The 19,776-nt window shown below is 39.5% G+C and overlaps 2 protein-coding genes across 5 annotated transcripts in view; one reads left to right on the top strand and one right to left on the bottom strand.

Annotated features, from left to right (window-relative positions):
* Window positions 1-2,651: 2,651 nt before the first annotated feature.
* gbp (glycogen synthase kinase binding protein) lies at window positions 2,652-4,320 on the bottom strand. The gene has a single exon (XM_072570210.1). It carries the CDS (start codon window positions 4,095-4,097, stop codon window positions 3,519-3,521), a length of 579 nt encoding a protein of 192 aa, XP_072426311.1. The 5' UTR covers window positions 4,098-4,320; the 3' UTR covers window positions 2,652-3,518.
* A 10,048-nt stretch (window positions 4,321-14,368) lies between these two features.
* LOC140477041 (probable C-mannosyltransferase DPY19L4) overlaps window positions 14,369-19,776 on the top strand; it is a 99,225-nt gene continuing 93,817 nt past the window's right edge. Inside the window, exon 1 of one of the 4 annotated variants that reach the window (XM_072570204.1) lies at window positions 14,369-14,415. In XM_072570204.1, coding sequence (XP_072426305.1) covers window positions 14,384-14,415 — 32 coding nt within the window. In that variant the 5' untranslated portion in view covers window positions 14,369-14,383. Of the gene's footprint in view, window positions 14,416-14,618; window positions 14,648-14,746; window positions 14,766-19,776 lie in introns of those variants that run through there. The other 3 variants (XM_072570208.1, XM_072570205.1, XM_072570206.1) reach the window with 3 other exon arrangements.

Genomic DNA, 19,776 nt, shown 5'->3' with positions numbered 1-19,776 from the left:
CTTTCTTCAATATCACCAAATCACTTAGTAAACACTTTTCAGCATATTCACTTTTCAACACACCGATTCTCCTTATAAGTATAAATCTCATCCCATGTAAGCACAAGATTTTTATTTAAACCATCTAATTCTTAAAAACACAGAAATACATTAATCCTATTTTTCCGCTGTTATTTATGTATCTGGTGTTTAACAAATTCCTGGGTGTTGTCATTTAGCAATGGAAAGCTACAATTCCCAAGACACATTTCTCTCTTCCACAGAATTTCTCTACATGAACTCCCCAGTGCTGATCTAGCTGTGTATTGGACCTAGTGCACACTATTATGCACTAACATGGACTTCCTGACTATTTGTTTCAATAGAAAGGCTCCAGACATGATTCACTTGGAGAAAATGCTTTTAGATTGATGTTTGGTTTCAAGGTTTTTCTCAGGACAGTCCATATCAGATGTATGTCAGACAGAATTTGATTAAAATGCTCATTGGAAGTTATAAAAATATGATTGGATTCTTCAGCTGGGCAATTCAAAGTACATCTCTCGCTCACACTTTGATCTTTGTTTCATTGAGTGAGAATAAAGATGTGAGTGTAAAGGAGAGTTTTGAAAAAGGATTGCTGAAAAGGTAGTCAAATTTTCTTTGGCTAAGGCACGTATTGTGAAAGCCTTCACTTCAGGAAGGAATTTAAAATACTAGAGGACATTTAGAAGACATTCTGTCAGATGACCTGTTTAAATTGTGGTGGCATGGAATGAAGTGGGTTAATGATTCAAACTAAGGTTTGCGTTACTGTTTATTCAGTCTGACTATATTGAGATTAAAAAAAAATGTGCAAAACACACCAAAGCTCCAGTCCAGGTAATGGGTGTTTTCCTGTTACACCCTTGGGTTGGAAAATTGTACAAATAGATGAAGGCTTTGCTTCTTGTTTATTTGTTCCCTTGAGAATTTATACTGTTTCTTTTTATGTGTTCACATTTTGTAAATTTGACTTAAATAAGTGGTTATTTGAATAAATCTTGTTGTTTAGTCCCACAAATCTGTGGGATAAAACAGGAGCACTCTTATTATTCAGCATGCAAAAACCTGCAATATATTAATAACCTATTTCCTGGAACACATTAAACATCTAATCAATGTAATATAGTTTATGCAATAGAGATATATAAACACTGACAGATGTGAACATGTTTGGGGCAACAAATTTCCTAAGCGCCTTAAATTCCAGGCTCTAACGTAGAAGCAATTGATCCATAGCCATTGTGCAATCTTGAGGTATTTTCAATAAAGCAGTTGGGCAAAAATATAGGAAAATTAGAATAAAGTTTACTTTTGCTTTATTTTCTCCTGTTTCCCCTGTATTTTCTCCTGGTTCTCTCCAACTGAGTTTGTTGATACTGTCCAAATCTTGAAGACACTCTTACGATTTATTTTCACTTAGTTGTGTCTTTATTTTCTCCTGATTTCATAAGACTCTCCCAGGCTGTTCTATCATATACTTTTGTCTAACCATGACTTATCTATGCTTTCTACTATTTGTTTTTGTTTTCAGTTACTAAAAATAGCTGCATGGTATATCTGAAACTAGCTGTTTTCACGGTCTCAACAGTAATTCTGTTCTTTCCTTTCCTTATATTGATGGCTTAATTTCTCTAAACCAGCTTCCAGAAATTGGACAATGGACTAAACAATTCTGCTTATACATCACCAATTTCAAAGTAGGAGTGGTATCGAGTTTTGAAAAAGTGGTAATCCATATTGTTCCATCAAAATACAGCATTTAAGTGGCACTGAAAGGAAGGTAATTCAAGTTATGGCCTATGTTTTCCTTTCCAATTATTAACTCCAAGATTTCATTTGAGTTAACTTATTTAAAAATCTTCAAAAGTAATCTTCACCACAAATAAAAATGATTCATTAAATACTCATTTTTTCTTGATATACAGGTTACTAATTTGCATGAATTATTCAGAATAACCAAATTGTGGATTTATTCAGATTCAAGCAAAATAACATCTATAACCTAACCCATTGATTATTTGATGGGACATTTATTCAACAGGCCATTTACACCATGTTTGTAATTCCAGTACCTAATTTACAACTAATTGGTATGAAAACTTTTATACAAATTATGGTGTTTAAACTACATCAAGAGCATTGCAGTTTGCTGGTTTAGTAAATTCTGTTAATCTACATTACGTTGCAGATCTATCCACCTTGAGCAGGATAGTTCAGTTATCCCAGCACTAATTCTACACTTCAAGAGCAACCACTGGAAATTTATAGTTATATAACATCTACAAAGCTTCAAGAAATGGTAAAACATTTCAATACAGGCATATGTGGTTCATTAAAACAACATGCATTTTTTTGAAATTCTGAAGTTTCCCCCAAGTGATCAGCTCCTCTTGATGTAAATATTCACTGCAGCTGTAGGCCTGATCTAAATACAAATGGCTGAATAGTGCTGCCCTTCCACATATAATACACTATACACACAATTTCTGCACGATTTCCTAATTAGTACAAGCAACATTAGAAACTCTTTTACTATGGTATCATACACAAACCACTTATTTCCTTTCAAACCGAATAAACCTCTGCAAATTAAGAGGCAAAATATATTTGAAGAATACGAATAAAAATTGTGGTTTAACTGCATTATTTTATTCAACACATCAATTCCTGAATAACAGGAACAACAAAATACTCCGTTACGAAGTATACACGTATTGATTGTGGCTAAAATTAAATGACTATTAAATAACAGCGAACTTAACCCTACTTGTCCATTAAACCAGGTCCCAAAGCCCGTGGGGTACGACACGTACTGTAAACAGTTCGCGGAATTCCTGGTGTACTGTGTCTACAGTTGGAATGAGGGGTTGTCTCGTCTCAGCTGCCATGTGTTATTCAGTTCAACGCTGATAAAACGGTTTGGGGAATTCAAACGTTTGTGGAAACGGTCAATCAAAACACGGAGTCCAAAGAGAAACAAAAAAAAACAAATCCAGGTCGGCATGATAACGACCTTGTGGTGCCTTGACTTCAAAGAAACAAGCACCAGACACCAGTGCGATTCTCTGCTGTAAACATATATTGTGTAACCTCAGGAATACCCGTTCAAAAAAAAGTCAATATCCACCTTTTGTGTTTTGGATCGTTTGTTTAAAAAAAACTCTGTAGTCAGAGGACTGGTGCAAAAGTGGATCCCAAGGGTTTTATTAACCTCCCTAAGAATATCATACAGTGCTTTAAGACAAAACATTTTATATATAAAAAATAAGCTTTCAAATTTCACACCGTAGTCCTGCATCAATTCGAGTTGTGATCGTTTCGAAGTGTTCTATTTTACAGTCAGCCACGGTTGCTAATAAAGAAATGATCGGGGTTTTAAATTGTAGATTTATGTCTCTCTTCACCCTTTCTGTCTCCTCCGGTTGTATTCTGCACCATCCCCACCCCCACAAGCCCGGGGTGGGAGTGGGTCACTGTTGCCAATGTCTTCTCCGCTACAGCGTGAGCTTTTCGGAGTAGATGTGTGCATAGTGGTGCCGGCTGTGGAGGCGCCTCACCGCCTCTTTGATCAGATTGCCGGAGGACAAGAGCTGCTCGAGTTTCTGGTGAGCGGGCTGCCGCGGACCGCACTCCGGGGACGGGCGCATGGTGTCCTGGCTGCTCTTGGCTGTGTTGGCCGCCGCCTCCCGGAGCCGGTGCGGCACGCTGTACGGCTTGTTGCGACTGGGCACCTTCCAGCGCTCGATACAACACAGGCCGCACTTGGCGGAGACGTGGGGCTCCTGCTGGTGTTGGGGGTACAGCCGCTGCTGGTACTGGAGTTGCTGACTCTGCTGCTGTTGTTGCTGCTGCTGCTGCTGTTTCGTACCGTGGGGCATCCGCTGGAACTGCAACGTCTCCCCGATTTTAGCCACTAAAGCGTCGATCTCCTTCGAGTCGGCCGTGACGGCCTGTTCGAGCAGGAGGAAGCTCTCCCTGCGCCTCGGCATCTTGATCTTGCCCGTGGTCTCTGTGCTGCCGGTGGTGGATAATGCTCTTTCTTTCTGTCTCGTTTCTCTTTCGGTTGAACACATTAGCTTGTACCTGCTAACATGGTGGTGTGTTATTTTTTTTTCTTTTGTTGACGGGAGGGGTGTGTGGGAAACAAAAGTGCCAATCTGAAGAATGAATGGATTGTAACGGCGGTCCCCGGGGCTGTGTTTAAAGAAGAGGGGGGGGGGGTGTAGGGAGGTGTTAATGTTGAGGCAGCAGCGTTGCAGAGTTCGGTCCGAGTCCCGATCCCGGAGCCGCGGGCTTTCAGGTGTAAACAAAGGATGACGTCAACTCGGAAACAACCATCCTTCGAGCCAAGGAGAGGGGTGGACAACAAGACATCGCCCGCCCCTCCGGACAGTTCATTCGGTACAGTTGGTTGAAACTGGAGTGTTTTGCTTCATGTCACCAGTTTTCAGGCGTCCCAGGACGTGAATGAGCTGCTGAGATTTATCGTAGCCGAGAGATTACATTTCTGTGTTTCCTCATCACCCCCCTCCCCGCCTCCATGAGAATGGGTTCGCCCATGTGGAAGGGAATGAATGGCAGCCTACGTCAGTGGTTTTTGAAACAATTTGTGGCCCATGTGGAGCTGGATCGCAGGGAGGTGTTTGAGACTGAGCTCATCACTCACACACTGACACAGCTCTCGCTTCATTGGGGATCAGCAACGAATGGGCTGCGATTGTGTTTATTTAAAGACTTGGACCGTTGCGGTCCACGTACATGTGCACAACACCATTGATTTATCCTGACGTTTAAGAAATGCATAAACATGTGTAACAGTGGAATTTAAAAAAAATTTGTAGGCGTTTGCTTTGTACCCGCACTCTCTCTGATACAAAACATAAACACTAGATTATTTATTTGTGCTGCTACTCAGTACAGTATTTACGGTTATTTGCCGGAACTGTGTCTTAGTCAGAACAGACAGCGATCGGTCAAAGGTTCTTTTTATTGTTCCTTCTCGTAAATGGCCTATGTGGTTCGATAAATAACTCAACTCGAAACTAGAGATTGGTAATTATCATTAAAGTAACCGAACTAAATAAACAAGTCAGAGGTTCTTAATCATAAAGAATTTCTGCGTATGACTCAGTTTTTTCTAATGAATAATAAAGAATCACATCAAAGTCCATATATTTATCAACAATATTTTATTAATGTTTACAAAATACAAAATCTGATTTTTGTTTCAGATTTAAGCTAATTGCTTTATCGTTTTATTTCTCCATTATAAACTGCAACAGACTCAAACAAGGGACTGAGATCATCTGAATTTGAAATGAAAGTGGAATATTCTAAAAGTACTCAGCAGATCTGGCAGCATCTGAAGACAAACAATTACTGGTCCGCGTAAATTTACCTTACATGAGAACGTGTTGGGGTGTAGGCTAATTATCAGTCAAAATTTTAACAAAATAAGAAAACTAGGAAACGCCAAGAAAATATTACTTTTAAAGTAGTCATACATACAACAATTATTTGCCTTATGTTGGAAATGAATGTGGTAAAAGGTACCAACAAAAGATACATATCCTCCATGCTTCATTGCTCACATTTTTCCCAGGAGACATGATGCTCCCACAAAACTCACTTTGTAAGCTCCGTATTTAGATTTCTACTCATCCATAACTACCAGCTGTATTCCGACTTATACTCAAATTACATTTATTCGTTGTTCTGTGATTACTGAGCCAATGTATCTATGGCTGAACAAAACTTCAGTTCTTAAGTTTTGACAAATCCCCCTATTACTGCCCATCTCTGTGACTGCCTCCAATCCTACACCTCTATGATCTCTGGACTCTTACAATTTGTCCTCTCTTTGCACTTGTTTGTGACATTTTCACGGCCATGACCAACAATTAATCTAATTATTTATTTGTCCTCCATAAGATATGGCACTAAACCTAATTCTTTGACAAAGCCTTTCATTATTTGTTCTATCGTCTCCTATGGGTGTTTAGTGTTAAATTTTAGGATTTATGTATATAAACCCAAGGTTTTCCTTTTTTAATTTCCTTGTCCAAAAAAAATCTATCGTACAGCCCAGAGAAAGTTCTGACTGAAAACCCTATTCAATTAGACATGACCCTATTCTTTACAGTTTGTTTTTACTTTTAATCATTCATCCAATTAATTTTTCAAAGTTACTATTACAGTTGTATTTTCCTTTCAGGCAGTACATTACAGATCTTAACAGTTGCTGATTTTGAAAAAGAATCTTCTCTCCTTTTTGTCTCTTTACCAATTGTTTTAATTTATTGTTCCTTGCTCACAAGCCCTTCTGCAAGTGGAAACAGCTTTTCCCGACATAATCTAAAACCTCTCATACTTTTATTCAATTTCCCCAGAAGCTACTGTCAAGAGATCATTCTTGCTTCCTTTCTGATGTATGCAAAGAAGTTTGGACAGAATATGAAAAAAGATAAAGTTTTAATAAAAGATTGATAAGGAAAAATTGAAAGCAGAAATTGAAAAGGAGGGACAAACTCAAGAAAATTAAATTACCAGAGGAGTGATGTTGAGTAAACTATTGGAACTGTGAAGTGACATGTCCTCAGGTCCTGGTGGATTTAATCCTTGAGACTTCAAAGAAGTAGCAAGTAAAATAATGATGTGCTGGTTATAATTTTCCAAAACACATCAGATTCAGGAAGGATTTCTTTATATTCGAAAATAGCTAATGTAACTTCTTCATTAATAAAATGGCTGTAGGCAGAAAGCAGGAAACTACAGGCCTGTTAGTTTAACATCTGTCACAGGGACAATGATAGAAGCTAATTATAAGTGTTATAACAAGGCACTCAGTAAGTTCGAGGTAAAGCCAACTTGATTTTGTCAAAGGGAAGTCATGTTTAAGTAATTTTTTGGACTTCTTTGAAGTAGTAACTTATGCATTATATTTAGATTGCCAAAAGTCTTTTGAAAAGGTGACACATCAAAGGTTATTGTGGAAAATTAAAGCACGTGGTATAGAGAGTAACATTTTGGCATGGATTGAAAATTAGTTTGCTAACAGGAACCAGAGAATAGGAATAAGTTGGGCTTTTATCAGACTGGTAGGATTTCACAAGTAGTGTACCACAGGGGTCAGTGCAGAGATCTCAACTTTTTACAATTTATATGAATAATTTGGATGCTGATGTCATAAAGGTAGGTGGGAAAGTGAGTTGTGAAGATGACATAAGAAGCCTACAAGGTGATATAGGTAGGTTAAACAAGTAAGCAAAGATCTGGCAAATGGAGTACAATGTTGACAAATGTGAAATTGTCTATTTTGACGGAAAAAATAACAAAGAAGCATATTATCTAAATGGTGAAAGGTTGCAGAACTCGAAGATGAAGAGAGATATGGGTGTTGTAGTGAATGAATCACAGAAGGTTAGTATGCAAGTATAGGAAGTAAATCAGGAAAGATAATAGAACATTTACATTTATCGTAAGGGGAATTGAATGCAAGAGTATGCTTTCATTATACAGTCATTGATGAGATAACATTGAAGCCTTGACATCATCCCTAAAGTACAATACCCATTGTGTACATCATTGCAGTTGAGTTCTAACTAGTGATTAAAACAATTTTAACGCAACACGCTTGTTTTTGTGTCCACTTCCCCTTCATGGAGCCAGGAATTTCATGTGTTTTTTTAAAAATATAGGTTCATCACTTTGTCCTTACATCTGATGTGTGAATGTGCATCCTCAGGTTCTCCTTACATTCCCTTCACATTTTATTATTTAAATTTAGATTTTCTCTTATTTTGTTCTTCCAAAATCCACTGCTTCACATTTCACTTTGTTAAGTTTCTTTTGCCAGATGTCTGTTCTTTTAGAATCACTGTCACTGTTTCCTAATATGTTGAGTTGGGTATTTAATTCTTTATTTAATTCTGCCTCAACATTTAAGAAAAAAGGCCAATAAGTGAGAGTCAGGCCAACAACTAAGAAATATAACAGGAAAATATTGAAGATGATGAAAATATGAAATAAACAAGAGAAATGCTGGAAATTAGCAGATCTGGTAGCACCTGTGGAGAGAAAAACAGTTAATGTTTCAGTGAAAGGATCTTTCTTCAGAACAGGCAATAATATTTTTCCAGCCAGATTTGTATAAATTCAGAATGGTTAAGAGATTGTGAATTGGAAAATGACTGGATATACATTTAGAAAGTTATGAAAACTGGATGTAAAAAAGTTTTGGTTATAAGTAGTTAGATTAAATGACTAAACTCAGGGTGGATTTGGACATAGAACAGATTTTATTCATGATCTGGAGATTCCATGGATACAAATATAGAAAATGAAAAAGTAATGAGTTTTATATCCTTATTACAAAAGGAACTTCAGATCACTTGTTGGAGCGTCCTTGGTGATGATACTTCTCCTTGCCACACAGGATCTAGCCAGAACAACTCCAGGAGTAGAGCCTGATTGATGCCTTTCAAAATGTGCAACCTTCAAACAAGACTGGTTCAGCAATGAAGAAAACATTCAGTAGAATCAACATGGTTTAGCAAGAATACTAATGCTAATCCATACACTGAGGAGCAGCAAATATCTGAGATTATGTACACAGAGAAAGTCTGTAAAGACAAGCAAAATAATATGAAATTTTAACAAGACAAGATGTAGAGTTTTGGAAATACCTATGTATAATGCTACAGCATAACTTGAGCTACACTGGTGAATTTTATTTACAGCAAGTAAACATTAATGCTATATAAACAAACACTGTATTACACAACCAGAAAATTCCAAATTGTAAAGCAGTTTAGCAACCTCAGGCTACTTATTTACTTCATATAGCATTGACAACACCATGCATCTATGTAGAAGCTAAAACAGAAAAATGTTCAAGGCATCCCGTAAATTGATAATATTAACATAATTTTGCACAGACCTAAGGAAAAAGAATTGGTATTAAAAAGAAGAAATCCAGAAATTTTTGTACATGATTCAAAGGATTGGGAAACTCTTGTTCTTGTAAAATAGAAGAGTTGTTTAAAACAAAGAATAAAAAGTTCTTTATCAGGATGATGTGAAAACCCTTCAACATATTGCTTCCTTCACTGCAGAGAAAACTACAAATGATGTGGTTATATGTTAGAAAATTGTCATTGGGAAATGAATGACTGTGGGTGTTAACTTGTGATAGACTGGACTGGGTCAGGCTTAGTCTGTTGTTGATCCTGCATCTGACAATTTTTAAAAACAAAAATAAATTGTTTAGGAAACTGCTGAGTTAACACTTTTCAGCCTTGGAATTACATTGCCATTCTTTGACTGTTGATCAGTCAAAATTTTGAAGATCTCTTCCAAAGAGCACTCTTGAATGTACTTACTTGCATCAATGCAAGAAGATAGCTCACCGACACATTCTGAAAGGCATTTCGCTATGGACAATAAATGCTGGCCTAGCCAGTGACACTAATGTCTATCAGCGAACAAATAATATCTGACCTTTCAAAACAACATTGTGAAACTGAGCTATATTTTTAAAAAGAAACTCTGGATTATTTGGACTTAAAATCAAAACAAAAGCATTAGGAGAAAGAGAAAAGTAAAAAGCCCGTGGAATAATTTTTAAAAAGTACTTTGAGAAAGAAATAGGATAAATGTTTTCAGCATTTTCCATATTCTTTTAAAAATGAAGTGACTACTCAAATATGTTTTTGGTAATTGAAAGCATATTTGAATATGCAAATGTTTTGCTGCTGGACACATGATCTTGGATATTAATAAATTTAGCAGAAACTTGTTGTTTTATGTTTTGACTTAAAATGATTTGGATTAATTGACAAATGTTTTATTATTGAAATATGAAATGGATTTCTGTGAATGGCTATTACAGTTAATGCAAATTGTGTGAATAATCTGGAATTGTGCAGAGATTATCACTAAAATGTTCAGCATTTGAGAGTTCATAACTCATTGCAAAAAGTAACATTTTAAGATTTATTTTCATTTCAATTTAAAATTGTGGCAGCAGAATGTGAGTCAGGATAGTAATTTTAGAAAAAAAGAGAAAAAAATTGAAAATTTAATCATTTAATATTAAATATAAATGGTACACATTTATTTTGACTGCACAGTTTCAACAAAGAAGAGTTTACTGACAAAAAAGTTATAAAATCAGCTTTAGAGAATCAAGCCAGGAAGCTGATGTTGTGAAATTTATTCCATACCATTCTGGCTCTCATGAGCAAGAACTAAACCATCCGTACTCTAGTTACCAAATTTCCAATTAAATTCCTGAAGTTAATTAGACTGACGACTTCTACTTCCTCAATGTGCACTGCACCTTTGCATCAACTCATATGTTGCTACGACACTAATCTATGTTTTTGCTACTTTTAGACTTAATGTGCTGAATTTCACCAAGAATTGGTTAAGTATCAATTTCAGGGAGTTTCATGGAGAGTTTCTCTCTGTGAGCTTTAGGGAGTTACTTCACACAATTCTCTGCTGCTTGCTATCATAATGTAAGCACCACGTCTCTATTATGTGTCTCTCTCTCTCTCTCTGGTCTCATCAGCAGTAGCACTCATCACTGCCTGGATCTTCAGGGATTCCCACTGCCAATGCCATATTTAATACCCAATAGCAAGTCAAACGCTGCCAACATTGAATGACCCTTCATTGTACCTGCAATAGGAGAGAAACAAACAAACAACAGCTTCTGAGGTGGCCTGGATGACATTTCGTTGCAAGTAGCAGCTCGTATTTGTAAGTGTATTTCTACTTTACATTGCCATCTGTCCGATCAACTGTCATTGTGACAGCAAGTATAAGAATCAAGCAACACAGGCTTTCTGTTCTTTGCACCCTATCATATTAGAATCATGTCTGAAGGCTTGCCTTTCCTTCTGTCACACCCACTGCAGCATATCATGTTGTCATTGTTTAATATAGGAACATCACATGTTGGAAAGCCTCCAGACAGTTGAAAACATTAACCTTTATAAACAACAGCAAGAAGCAAGATAGGGCAAATGAAACAAAAAGCTGCATTTTCTTCTTGGGCTAATAAAGGGTTTTCCTTGCCTCTTGAGCAACAACAAACTACAGTCAGTGAATGATCACCTCATCTAATTCAGATCAATTGGAAATGGGTTTCCAATTAGACTCTGAATGGCCCAGTACACCTGATACTGCACTACTTTATCATATTAAAGGTGATGTACCCCCTGCTGTTCTTCATCTTCTTCCTCAGAGAATTGCTGAGCTGTGCTGGTTTTTCAACATCCATTGATTTCCCCACTCTGCTGATCAAATGGTATAGAGCACGGCATGCATGGATTCTGTAACATACACTGTCTGGACAATCCCCCACCTCCCCCCCACCCCCAACCCACACCCCCAACATTGATTAAAGCAATGGAATTTCAAAAGGTGTTTGCTCCACATTGGCCCTGGTGGAAGAATGGGCTGTATCATATCGATGCTTGGCTACAGTCAGGGATTATATAATGGAGTCATTGGCCATGGGTTACAGGGACAAGCTGTTGTATTGCTTGACATCTGTCCTTTGAAATGGGGCAGAATCATGAGAGTTCTCAAAGATATGGGCATCATACCAACTTCCAGGGTATCAGGCACATACTTCTAAGATGTAGCACTGATGACCATAGTTGACTTGTACATTGAGGGAGGTGTGACAAGCAGGCTGAGATAAAGGGTAGGGGGGAGGGAATTTGGGGGAGGGGCGCTGGGAATGCGATAGGTGGGAGGAAGTGTGCGTGCGGGTGATAGGCCGGAGAGGTGGTGGGGGTGGAGAGGTTGGGAAGAAGATTGCAGGTCAAGAGGGTGGTGCTGAATTTGGGGGTTAGGACTGAGATAAGGTGGGGGGAGGGGAAATGAGGAAGCTGGAGAAATCTACATTCATCCCATGTGGTTGGAGGGTTCCTAGGTGGAAGATGAGGTGCTCCCAGCAACCCCCCCCCCCCCCACCCCCACCCTTTATCTCAGCCCACTTGGCACACCAGCCTCATTCCTGAAAGAAGGGCTAATGCCCGAAACGTCGATTCTCCTGCTTCTTGGATGCTGCCTGGCCTGCTGTGTTTTTCCAGCACCACATTTTCAACTCTGGTCTCCAGCATCTGCAGTCCTCACTTTCTTCTTGTACATTGAGGGAATCCTTTTCTATTACTGAAGTCGGTCTGTTATGACATGGTACTCTCAATGTGTGTAGGGTCTGTAGCACTATTTACTTAGGGGAAGCCAGCTATGTTGGCAAAACCTACTGCCTGGGTCAGTACTGCAGCACCGTCCGTCCTCACCATGAGGAAATGAGACGAAGTGGTTTGGTCTGTCACAAATTGCATCAATAACAGACTTGATTCAAATTGACAGATCCCATACAGGACCCCCCAGTGGATCCTTGGAAGCTGCCAGTTGCATACAAATTTAGCATCACTGTTATCTTGAAGGCCACTGAGATAGAATGACCACCTATTGTTTCAGGTCATGTGGCCTGTTCTAGTGACAACAAAGTTCTGTAATGGTGTCCTTGGACATCCATAGTCCATAGCAGCAATGTGCCTTGCTCATCTGGAGCAACATGGTATTGGCATTGGTAGATGCTGTGCTTCCTGTATTTCCTCTGCAAATTGAGGGGACCTTCTGCTGCAATTTCTTCACGTGGAAACTAATTGGCAACCGCTAGAGTTTGCTGCTGGTCCTGTTTACTGAAGTAAATCTTCCCTCTCAATTTCTCCATGCCTTTGTTGTCCAGCAACCTAATTGATAATAACCTATTTTTTATTTTCAACACGTTTTCCCCACTGACTGGCCATTGCCTACACTGACTGACGCTGGAAGATCACACCCAATATTACAACAAACTGAATGGCGTCCTACCTTCCACCCTAACCTAACCTCAAACAAAACTCTGCTGTCCATGCCTTAACTTGCATGATTCCTTTAACAAATGGTGATAGGTTATATTAGTGGCCCTAAATTGACTCCCAGTTGAGTAATGCATTGATTTTAGGGCACTTGAAAGTTACAAGTTAGCTAGGAAGGACCTAAAGAGAGAACTAAGAGCCAGGAGGAGACATGATCCTATCTGCCAAAGACTTCAAAAAAACCCTAAACACTTTCTATCGGGATGTCAGGAATAAAAGAATGACTATAGTAAGATTAGGGCTGGGAGAAAGTGAGGACTGCAGATCAGAGCTGAAAAATGTGTTGCTGGAAAAGCGCAGCAGGTCAGGCAGCATCCAAGAAACAGGAGAATCGACGTTTCGGGCATAAGCCCTTCTTCAGGAATGAGGACGGTGTGCCAAGCAGGCTAAGATTAAGTGTAGGAAGAAGGGACTTGGGGGAAAGGGCGTTGGGAATGCGATAGGTGGAAGGAGCTTAAGGTGAGGGTAATAGGCCGGAGAGGGGGAGGGGGCGGTGAGGTCAGGAAGAAGATTGCAGGTCAAGAAGGCGGTGCTGAGTCCGAGCGTTGGGACTGAGATAAGGTGGGGGGAGGGGAAATAAGGAAACTAGAGAAATCTGCATTCATCCCTTGTGGTTGGAGGGTTCCTAGGCAGAAGATGAGGCAGACGCCTCCAGGCGTCATGTTGCCATGGTCTTGCAATGGAGGAGGCCAAGGACCTGCATGTCATTTCTCCTGCTCCTTGGACACTGCCTGACCTGCTGCGCTTTTCCAGCAACACATTTTTCAGCTAAGATTAGGGCTGGTCATGTACAGTAGTGGGAAGTTGTGCCTGGAGTCCAAGGAGGTAGGAAGTGCTAAATGAATATTTTTCGTCAGTATTCACACAGGAAAAAGACAATGTTGTCAAGGAGAATTTAAAAAAAAACTATCAAACAGATTTCAGTCTGGGGTCTGACTTTTTCACAACTCTCAAACTCAGATCATAACAAACTGACCTGAATTCTCAAGCCCTGCACGCTTCTAACATGTTTTTCTTCGTTTCATTGGCCTTCACTATCAACTACGGTAGGTGAACAGACTGCGATCGCACGTTTCAGTGAATCTATCAATGAATTCAAAAGAGGAAAGTAAAAGATTATAACAAGACTGAAACTTCCAAGTGAAAAGAGCCATTTGTTGATGCATGGGAACCATGTTTTAAACACATCGGACACAATTACTTGCAGCACCCGCGCGGGGAATTCTGGCTGGGGAGACGGGTTCATAGGTCCTTTGATTATCAGTAATGTTAGCATCATAAGATTGCAAATGGTTGTATGACTACAAATGCTTGGTGTTGCTTTTTTGCAGCCACTGCTGCTTTGTTGTTTATCTGCAATTGTCCAAGCAGCGCGCGCGCACACACACACACACACACACACAGGCGTCCCGCGCATGCTCGCTGGCTCGGGCTATGAATGTATCAGGTTTGTATCTATCTTCATGAATGTAACTCGCAAAAACTGAATGACCGAAATAAGATTTGAAATGCATTTTATTCTCTTTTTCATTGCCGAATTGGTTACACTCGCGGTCGGGTTTCCATAGTTGCAAATTACATCCGCAAACTGAACCAGGAGCTTTTAAACAGGAAGACAGACATTTCTCTTCCTGCCTTGGTCTAAATACATCTGAGCTCTGGAAGCATGGATTGTGGAAGTGCGTTGTGCGATCGACTGATTAAATGTATTATGTGAGGATTAGTTAAAATTCAGAACATTATAGATCAAAATTAGCAGTGGCTCTTTTTGGTTTGAACTCCACGATTGACATGTGGGTAGGTTCATGGATGTTTTGCTGATAGGCGAAAAAACACAAATTACAGGGATCAGTTGAAACAAAAAAGGTGATTTTTAAAAAAAATGGTCAAAAGGTCAATCACGATTGAAAAAAAATTCACATTTTGGATGGGATCATCCAGTGCAAATAGGAAAGGACTGTACCATTATAATATTAGCTTTGCAGAAATTTGAGTTATCTGATCAAATCTGGGACTTTGTAATCGGCCTCAGTACCGCTGAGCTAGAGGGGGATGGTCAGCAATGGCTTTCACTTCTGGTTATCACTGAGTGACACTTGCTGGAAAGTATAGGAGTATACTGCAGATAGGACCGTTATTGAGCTCGGTTGTAACATCTTCTAGTCAAATCAGTTGCTGACAGTACCTTGGAAAGGCTGGGGTGAGAGAAGCTGTTGCCTTCAGTCCCTGTGACAAAAGCTTCTTCTATCTACTGATTAGAAAATGTATGTTAAGGATATGCAATAAAGTTGGCCAAACCAGCAATACCCACACCCCATGAATAAATTAAAAATAAGTACTGTACGAACTTTTGACATAGAACCAATTAGTTTAGTTCACTTCTGGAATCCTAAGATCTGTTAATCAGGTTGAAATTCTTCCAATTCAGTTTCAGATAATCTTCCTTTCCTTGCTTTTTTCCAGTACTTGGGTGGGAGATAATTAACCAGATTATTATACACGAATTCCTGCTTCTTAATCTGATTTTACAAAATTTTTCCAATCCTAAACCTGTAGCTCCAAAATTAGCCAAAATAATGGCCCATTCATTTGTTGCATCTTTTTTAGTCTTCCCAGAAAGTCTTAGAATTTAAATAATTTGGTTGTTCTCAAATACTTCGTCTGAATTGTGAAGATAGAGTACATTCAAAGTTTGTGAAAAGATTTGTAGCTCGGGTGCTCGTTGTTGTAGTTCTGTTCGTCGAGCTGTAAATTTGTGTTGCAGACGTTTCGTCCCCTGTCTAGGTGACATCCTCAGTGCTTGGGAGCCTCCTGTGAAGCGCTTATGTGATCTTTACTCTGGCATTTGTAGTGGTTTGAATCTGCCGCTTCCAGTTGTCAGTTCCAGCTGTCCATTGCAGTGGCCGGTATATTGGGTCCAGGTCAATGTGCTTATTGATTGAATCTGTGGCTGAGTGCCATGCCTCTAGGAATTCCCTGGCTGTTCTCTGTTTGGCTTGTCCTATAATAGTAGTGCTGTCCCAGTCGAATTCATGTTGCTTGTCATCTGCGTGTGTGGCTACTAAGGATAGCTGGTCGTATCGATTCGTGGCTAGTTGGTGTTCATGGATGCGGATCATTCGCGGTTTTCCAGTTTGTCCTATGTAGTGTTTTGTGCAGTCCTTGCATGGACATACAGAACAGACAACAGGACGTTGAACCTATCAACAAAGACGGCATACTCAAACTACTGGACCTGTGCCTCACAACACACTTCACATTCAACAACCAAATATATGAACAAATCAACGGCACACCCATGGGCTCACCCATCTCTGGGCTCATAGCAGAAGCGGTAATGCAAAGATTAGAACAAACAGTCTTATCGCAAATTCAACCCAAACTCTGGGTCAGATATGTGGATGACACCTTTGTAATCATTAAAAACACAGAAGTAGAGAACACACACCGGATCATCAACGCCACGCTCACAGGAATCAGATTCACTAGAGAGGAAGAAAAGGACAACCAACTCCCATTCCTAGACATGATGGTACAGGGAACACCGAACGGAGAATTCACCACAAAGGTAAACAGGAAAGCCACACACACAGACCAACTCCTGAACTATGAAAGCAACCACCCGAACACACACAAAAGCAGTTGCATCAAGACACTGTTCAAAAGAGCCACAACACACTGCAGTCACCAGAACTGCAAAAAGAGGAAAAAGAACACCTATACAATGTATTCGCCAAAAACGGATACCAGTGCAATTTCATCAAAAGATGCCTAAGGGAGAGACAACGGAACGAGGACATGCCACAACCCAAAGGACTAGCCACACTACCATACATCAAGAGCATTTCCGAACTGACAGCCAGACTACTGCTACCACTAGGACTCATAACGGCACACAAACCAACAGCCACCACAGGTCCAGTAGTTTGAGTATGCCTTCTTTGTTGATAGGTTCAACGTCCTGTTGTCTGTCCTGTATGTCCATGCAAGGACTGCACAAAACACTACATCGGACAAACAGGAAGACAGCTAACGATCCGCATCCATGAACACCAACTAGCCACGAATCGATACGACCAGCTATCCTTAGTAGCCACACACGCAGATGACAAACAACATGAATTCGACTGGGACAACACTACTATTATAGGACAAGCCAAACAGAGAACAACCAGGGAATTCCTAGAGACATGGCACTCATCCACAGATTCAATCAGTAAGCACATCGACCTGGACCCAATATACCGACCACTGCAATGGACAGCTGGAACTGACAACCGGAAGCGGCAGATTCAAACCACTACAAATGCCAGAGTAAAGATCACAGAAGCGCTTCACAGGAGGCTCCCAAGCACTGAGGATGTCACCTAGACAGGGGACGAAACGTCTGCAACACAAATTTACAGCTCGGCGAACAGAACCACAACATAGAGTACATTATTCTAACTGTTGGGCCTCATATTGCTCATTTGGTCCATCCACCCTTGAGCCAATGATTTGCTTGTTGTACTTTGAGTACTCCGAGTAATGGTAGAATGCAGCTTTAAAGGAGATCTTTTAGCCCAGCCATATTGTGTTGGCTATTTGAAAGGCTTTGATCCATTCTGCTGTTCATTCACCATAATATTGCAGCTTTACATTGTTTAGATATTTATCCAGTTTTAAAAGTAAGTATTGAATTTGTTTCTATGAACCTTGCAGGCGCTCATTCTAGATCATAATGAATTATTGTAATTAAAAGAAAATCGGATTCCACCCCCCACCAATTATTTTGCTGATTACCTTAAGCTGTGTTTTCTTATTGGCTTGAACTGCCTTTTTTCAAGAGTTCTTGGTGTCTCTATTCCTGCAGCTTCTTTAGGATTGTAACATTTAGATTACTTGATTCATTCTTCCAAATGCATCATTCATTGTCACAAAAATATACAATCATTTATTTTGGAGGCCTCTACTTCAAGCTTGTTAGAGAAAATAATTTCTTTGTCTGGGAATCCTTCTTTCTTTCCATGACCAATGTACGTTTTTATACTTTCACAATTTACTTCTTCGCCGACTACAATCTGAAGCATTTGATCCAGAACTCTCTTTTGCACCCTGATGCATCACATTATCTTTCTTGCGATCTTGGATTCTGAAATTTTGACTGGAAACAATTTCAGAGGTACATTTGCATTGATTTTAGATTTACTTGTCTGAGTAGATCTTTTTATTCTATAGAAGTATTCTAAGCACATAAAGCACTGAATAGAGAAGTAGAATTCCTACAGCGTGGAAGCAGGCCATTTGGCCTGTCAAACCCACACTGATCCTCAGCAGAGCACCCATCCAAGCCCAACCCCTTACTCTGTCCCTGTTACTCTGCATTTCTGATGGTTAAGCCACATGGTCTGCCCATCCCTTGACACTGTGGGTTGTTTAGTTTGGCCAGTCCACTTAACCTGCGCAACTTTGGAATGTGGGAGGAAACTGGAGGTAACCCACACATAGTTGCCCAAGTGTGGACTTAAACTCAGGCCCCTGGCACTGAGACAGCAGTGCTAACCACTGAGCCACAATGCCACCTTAAATAAATTGATTTAGTTTTACTTCTTGTCTGTCAGTTAGAGAAGTAAATCTGTGCAGTTAAGTGTAAATTACATGTATTACATATTTCTGGTGTGCATTGCAGTTTAATAATAAGTATGCTTGTATTTAATTTTTGTCTTCTGTACTGAGCAAGATTGGTTTAGTAATTAGATTAAATTTTCAATGATCCCTTGGATCATTCGCTGTGCCCTTGGATTTAGAAGGCACTATATTTCTACGGAGTCTCCTTCTTGTCCATTAATTGTCATGAAGACAGATTAAAATGTTGTTGTTTAATGTCTCTGCTATTTCCTACTTTAATTTTTCTTTTCTATGCCTGTAAGGGACTTGTTGAATTTTTCCAATCTCTTTCTTTCATACATCCATATATCAGCTTTTACAATCTTTCTTGCTAATTACTTTTTCATCAATTCCTTAGTCATTCTCTAGCAAAGCCTTATATCCTTTCCATCATCAGGCTTATTGCTTTTTGCGTTAACATTAAAATGTGTTTTCCTTAAATCTCATTCACTAGAAGCTCTCCAGTCTGGACATCTGAAGTCTGAAAACACAAAGACCTACAGACTCACCAATTATTTAAATGGTGCAAGCAGTTTGAGCCTAAGACTGGCAGCCCACCCAGCAGCACCAATAGCTACCAAACAAACAGCAAACTGACTATTCTTGGCATTACAGTAGAAATTGACTTTCACAGTGGCAGCATGCCTCTCAATGACTGATCAGTAGGCTGAGTTTTAGTGGTGCTAACACAACAAAACTGATGCCCACATGATAAAGCTACTGCAGCAGAAACACTGGTGTATTCTGTCTGCCCAGAGCACAATGTTAAAGATGTAGTTAACCTGCAAACAGGTCAAAGAATGTCAAATTTTTAACAAGATAAAACGTGCCTGAGTGACACTACTTATACCTATGAGTGGCTACCAAGACCAGAAGGTTGTTAAGGATAATGAAGCAATGCAATTTGATAGAACAGTTTTTCAGTTTCATACTTACGAAATACTTATATAGTTAAAAATCACACTACCAGGTTATAGTCCAACAAGTTTAATTGGAAGCACTCCAAATCACAAATACTTATAGTAATTGTTAAAGGAGCTTGTATGCACTGTGCATAGTATTCTTTGAACTCTCCAAATTTATGTATTTCTACACTGACTTCTGGTTCACACATTTGAGCTTCAGTATTCTAACAAAGGAACATGGAATCAAAGGATTAGGA

The sequence above is a fragment of the Chiloscyllium punctatum genome, chromosome 5 (genome assembly GCF_047496795.1).
Source record: "Chiloscyllium punctatum isolate Juve2018m chromosome 5, sChiPun1.3, whole genome shotgun sequence".
In the NCBI taxonomy this organism is placed as follows: Eukaryota; Metazoa; Chordata; class Chondrichthyes; order Orectolobiformes; family Hemiscylliidae; genus Chiloscyllium; species Chiloscyllium punctatum.
This window is presented reverse-complemented; position numbering and strand designations above follow the sequence as displayed.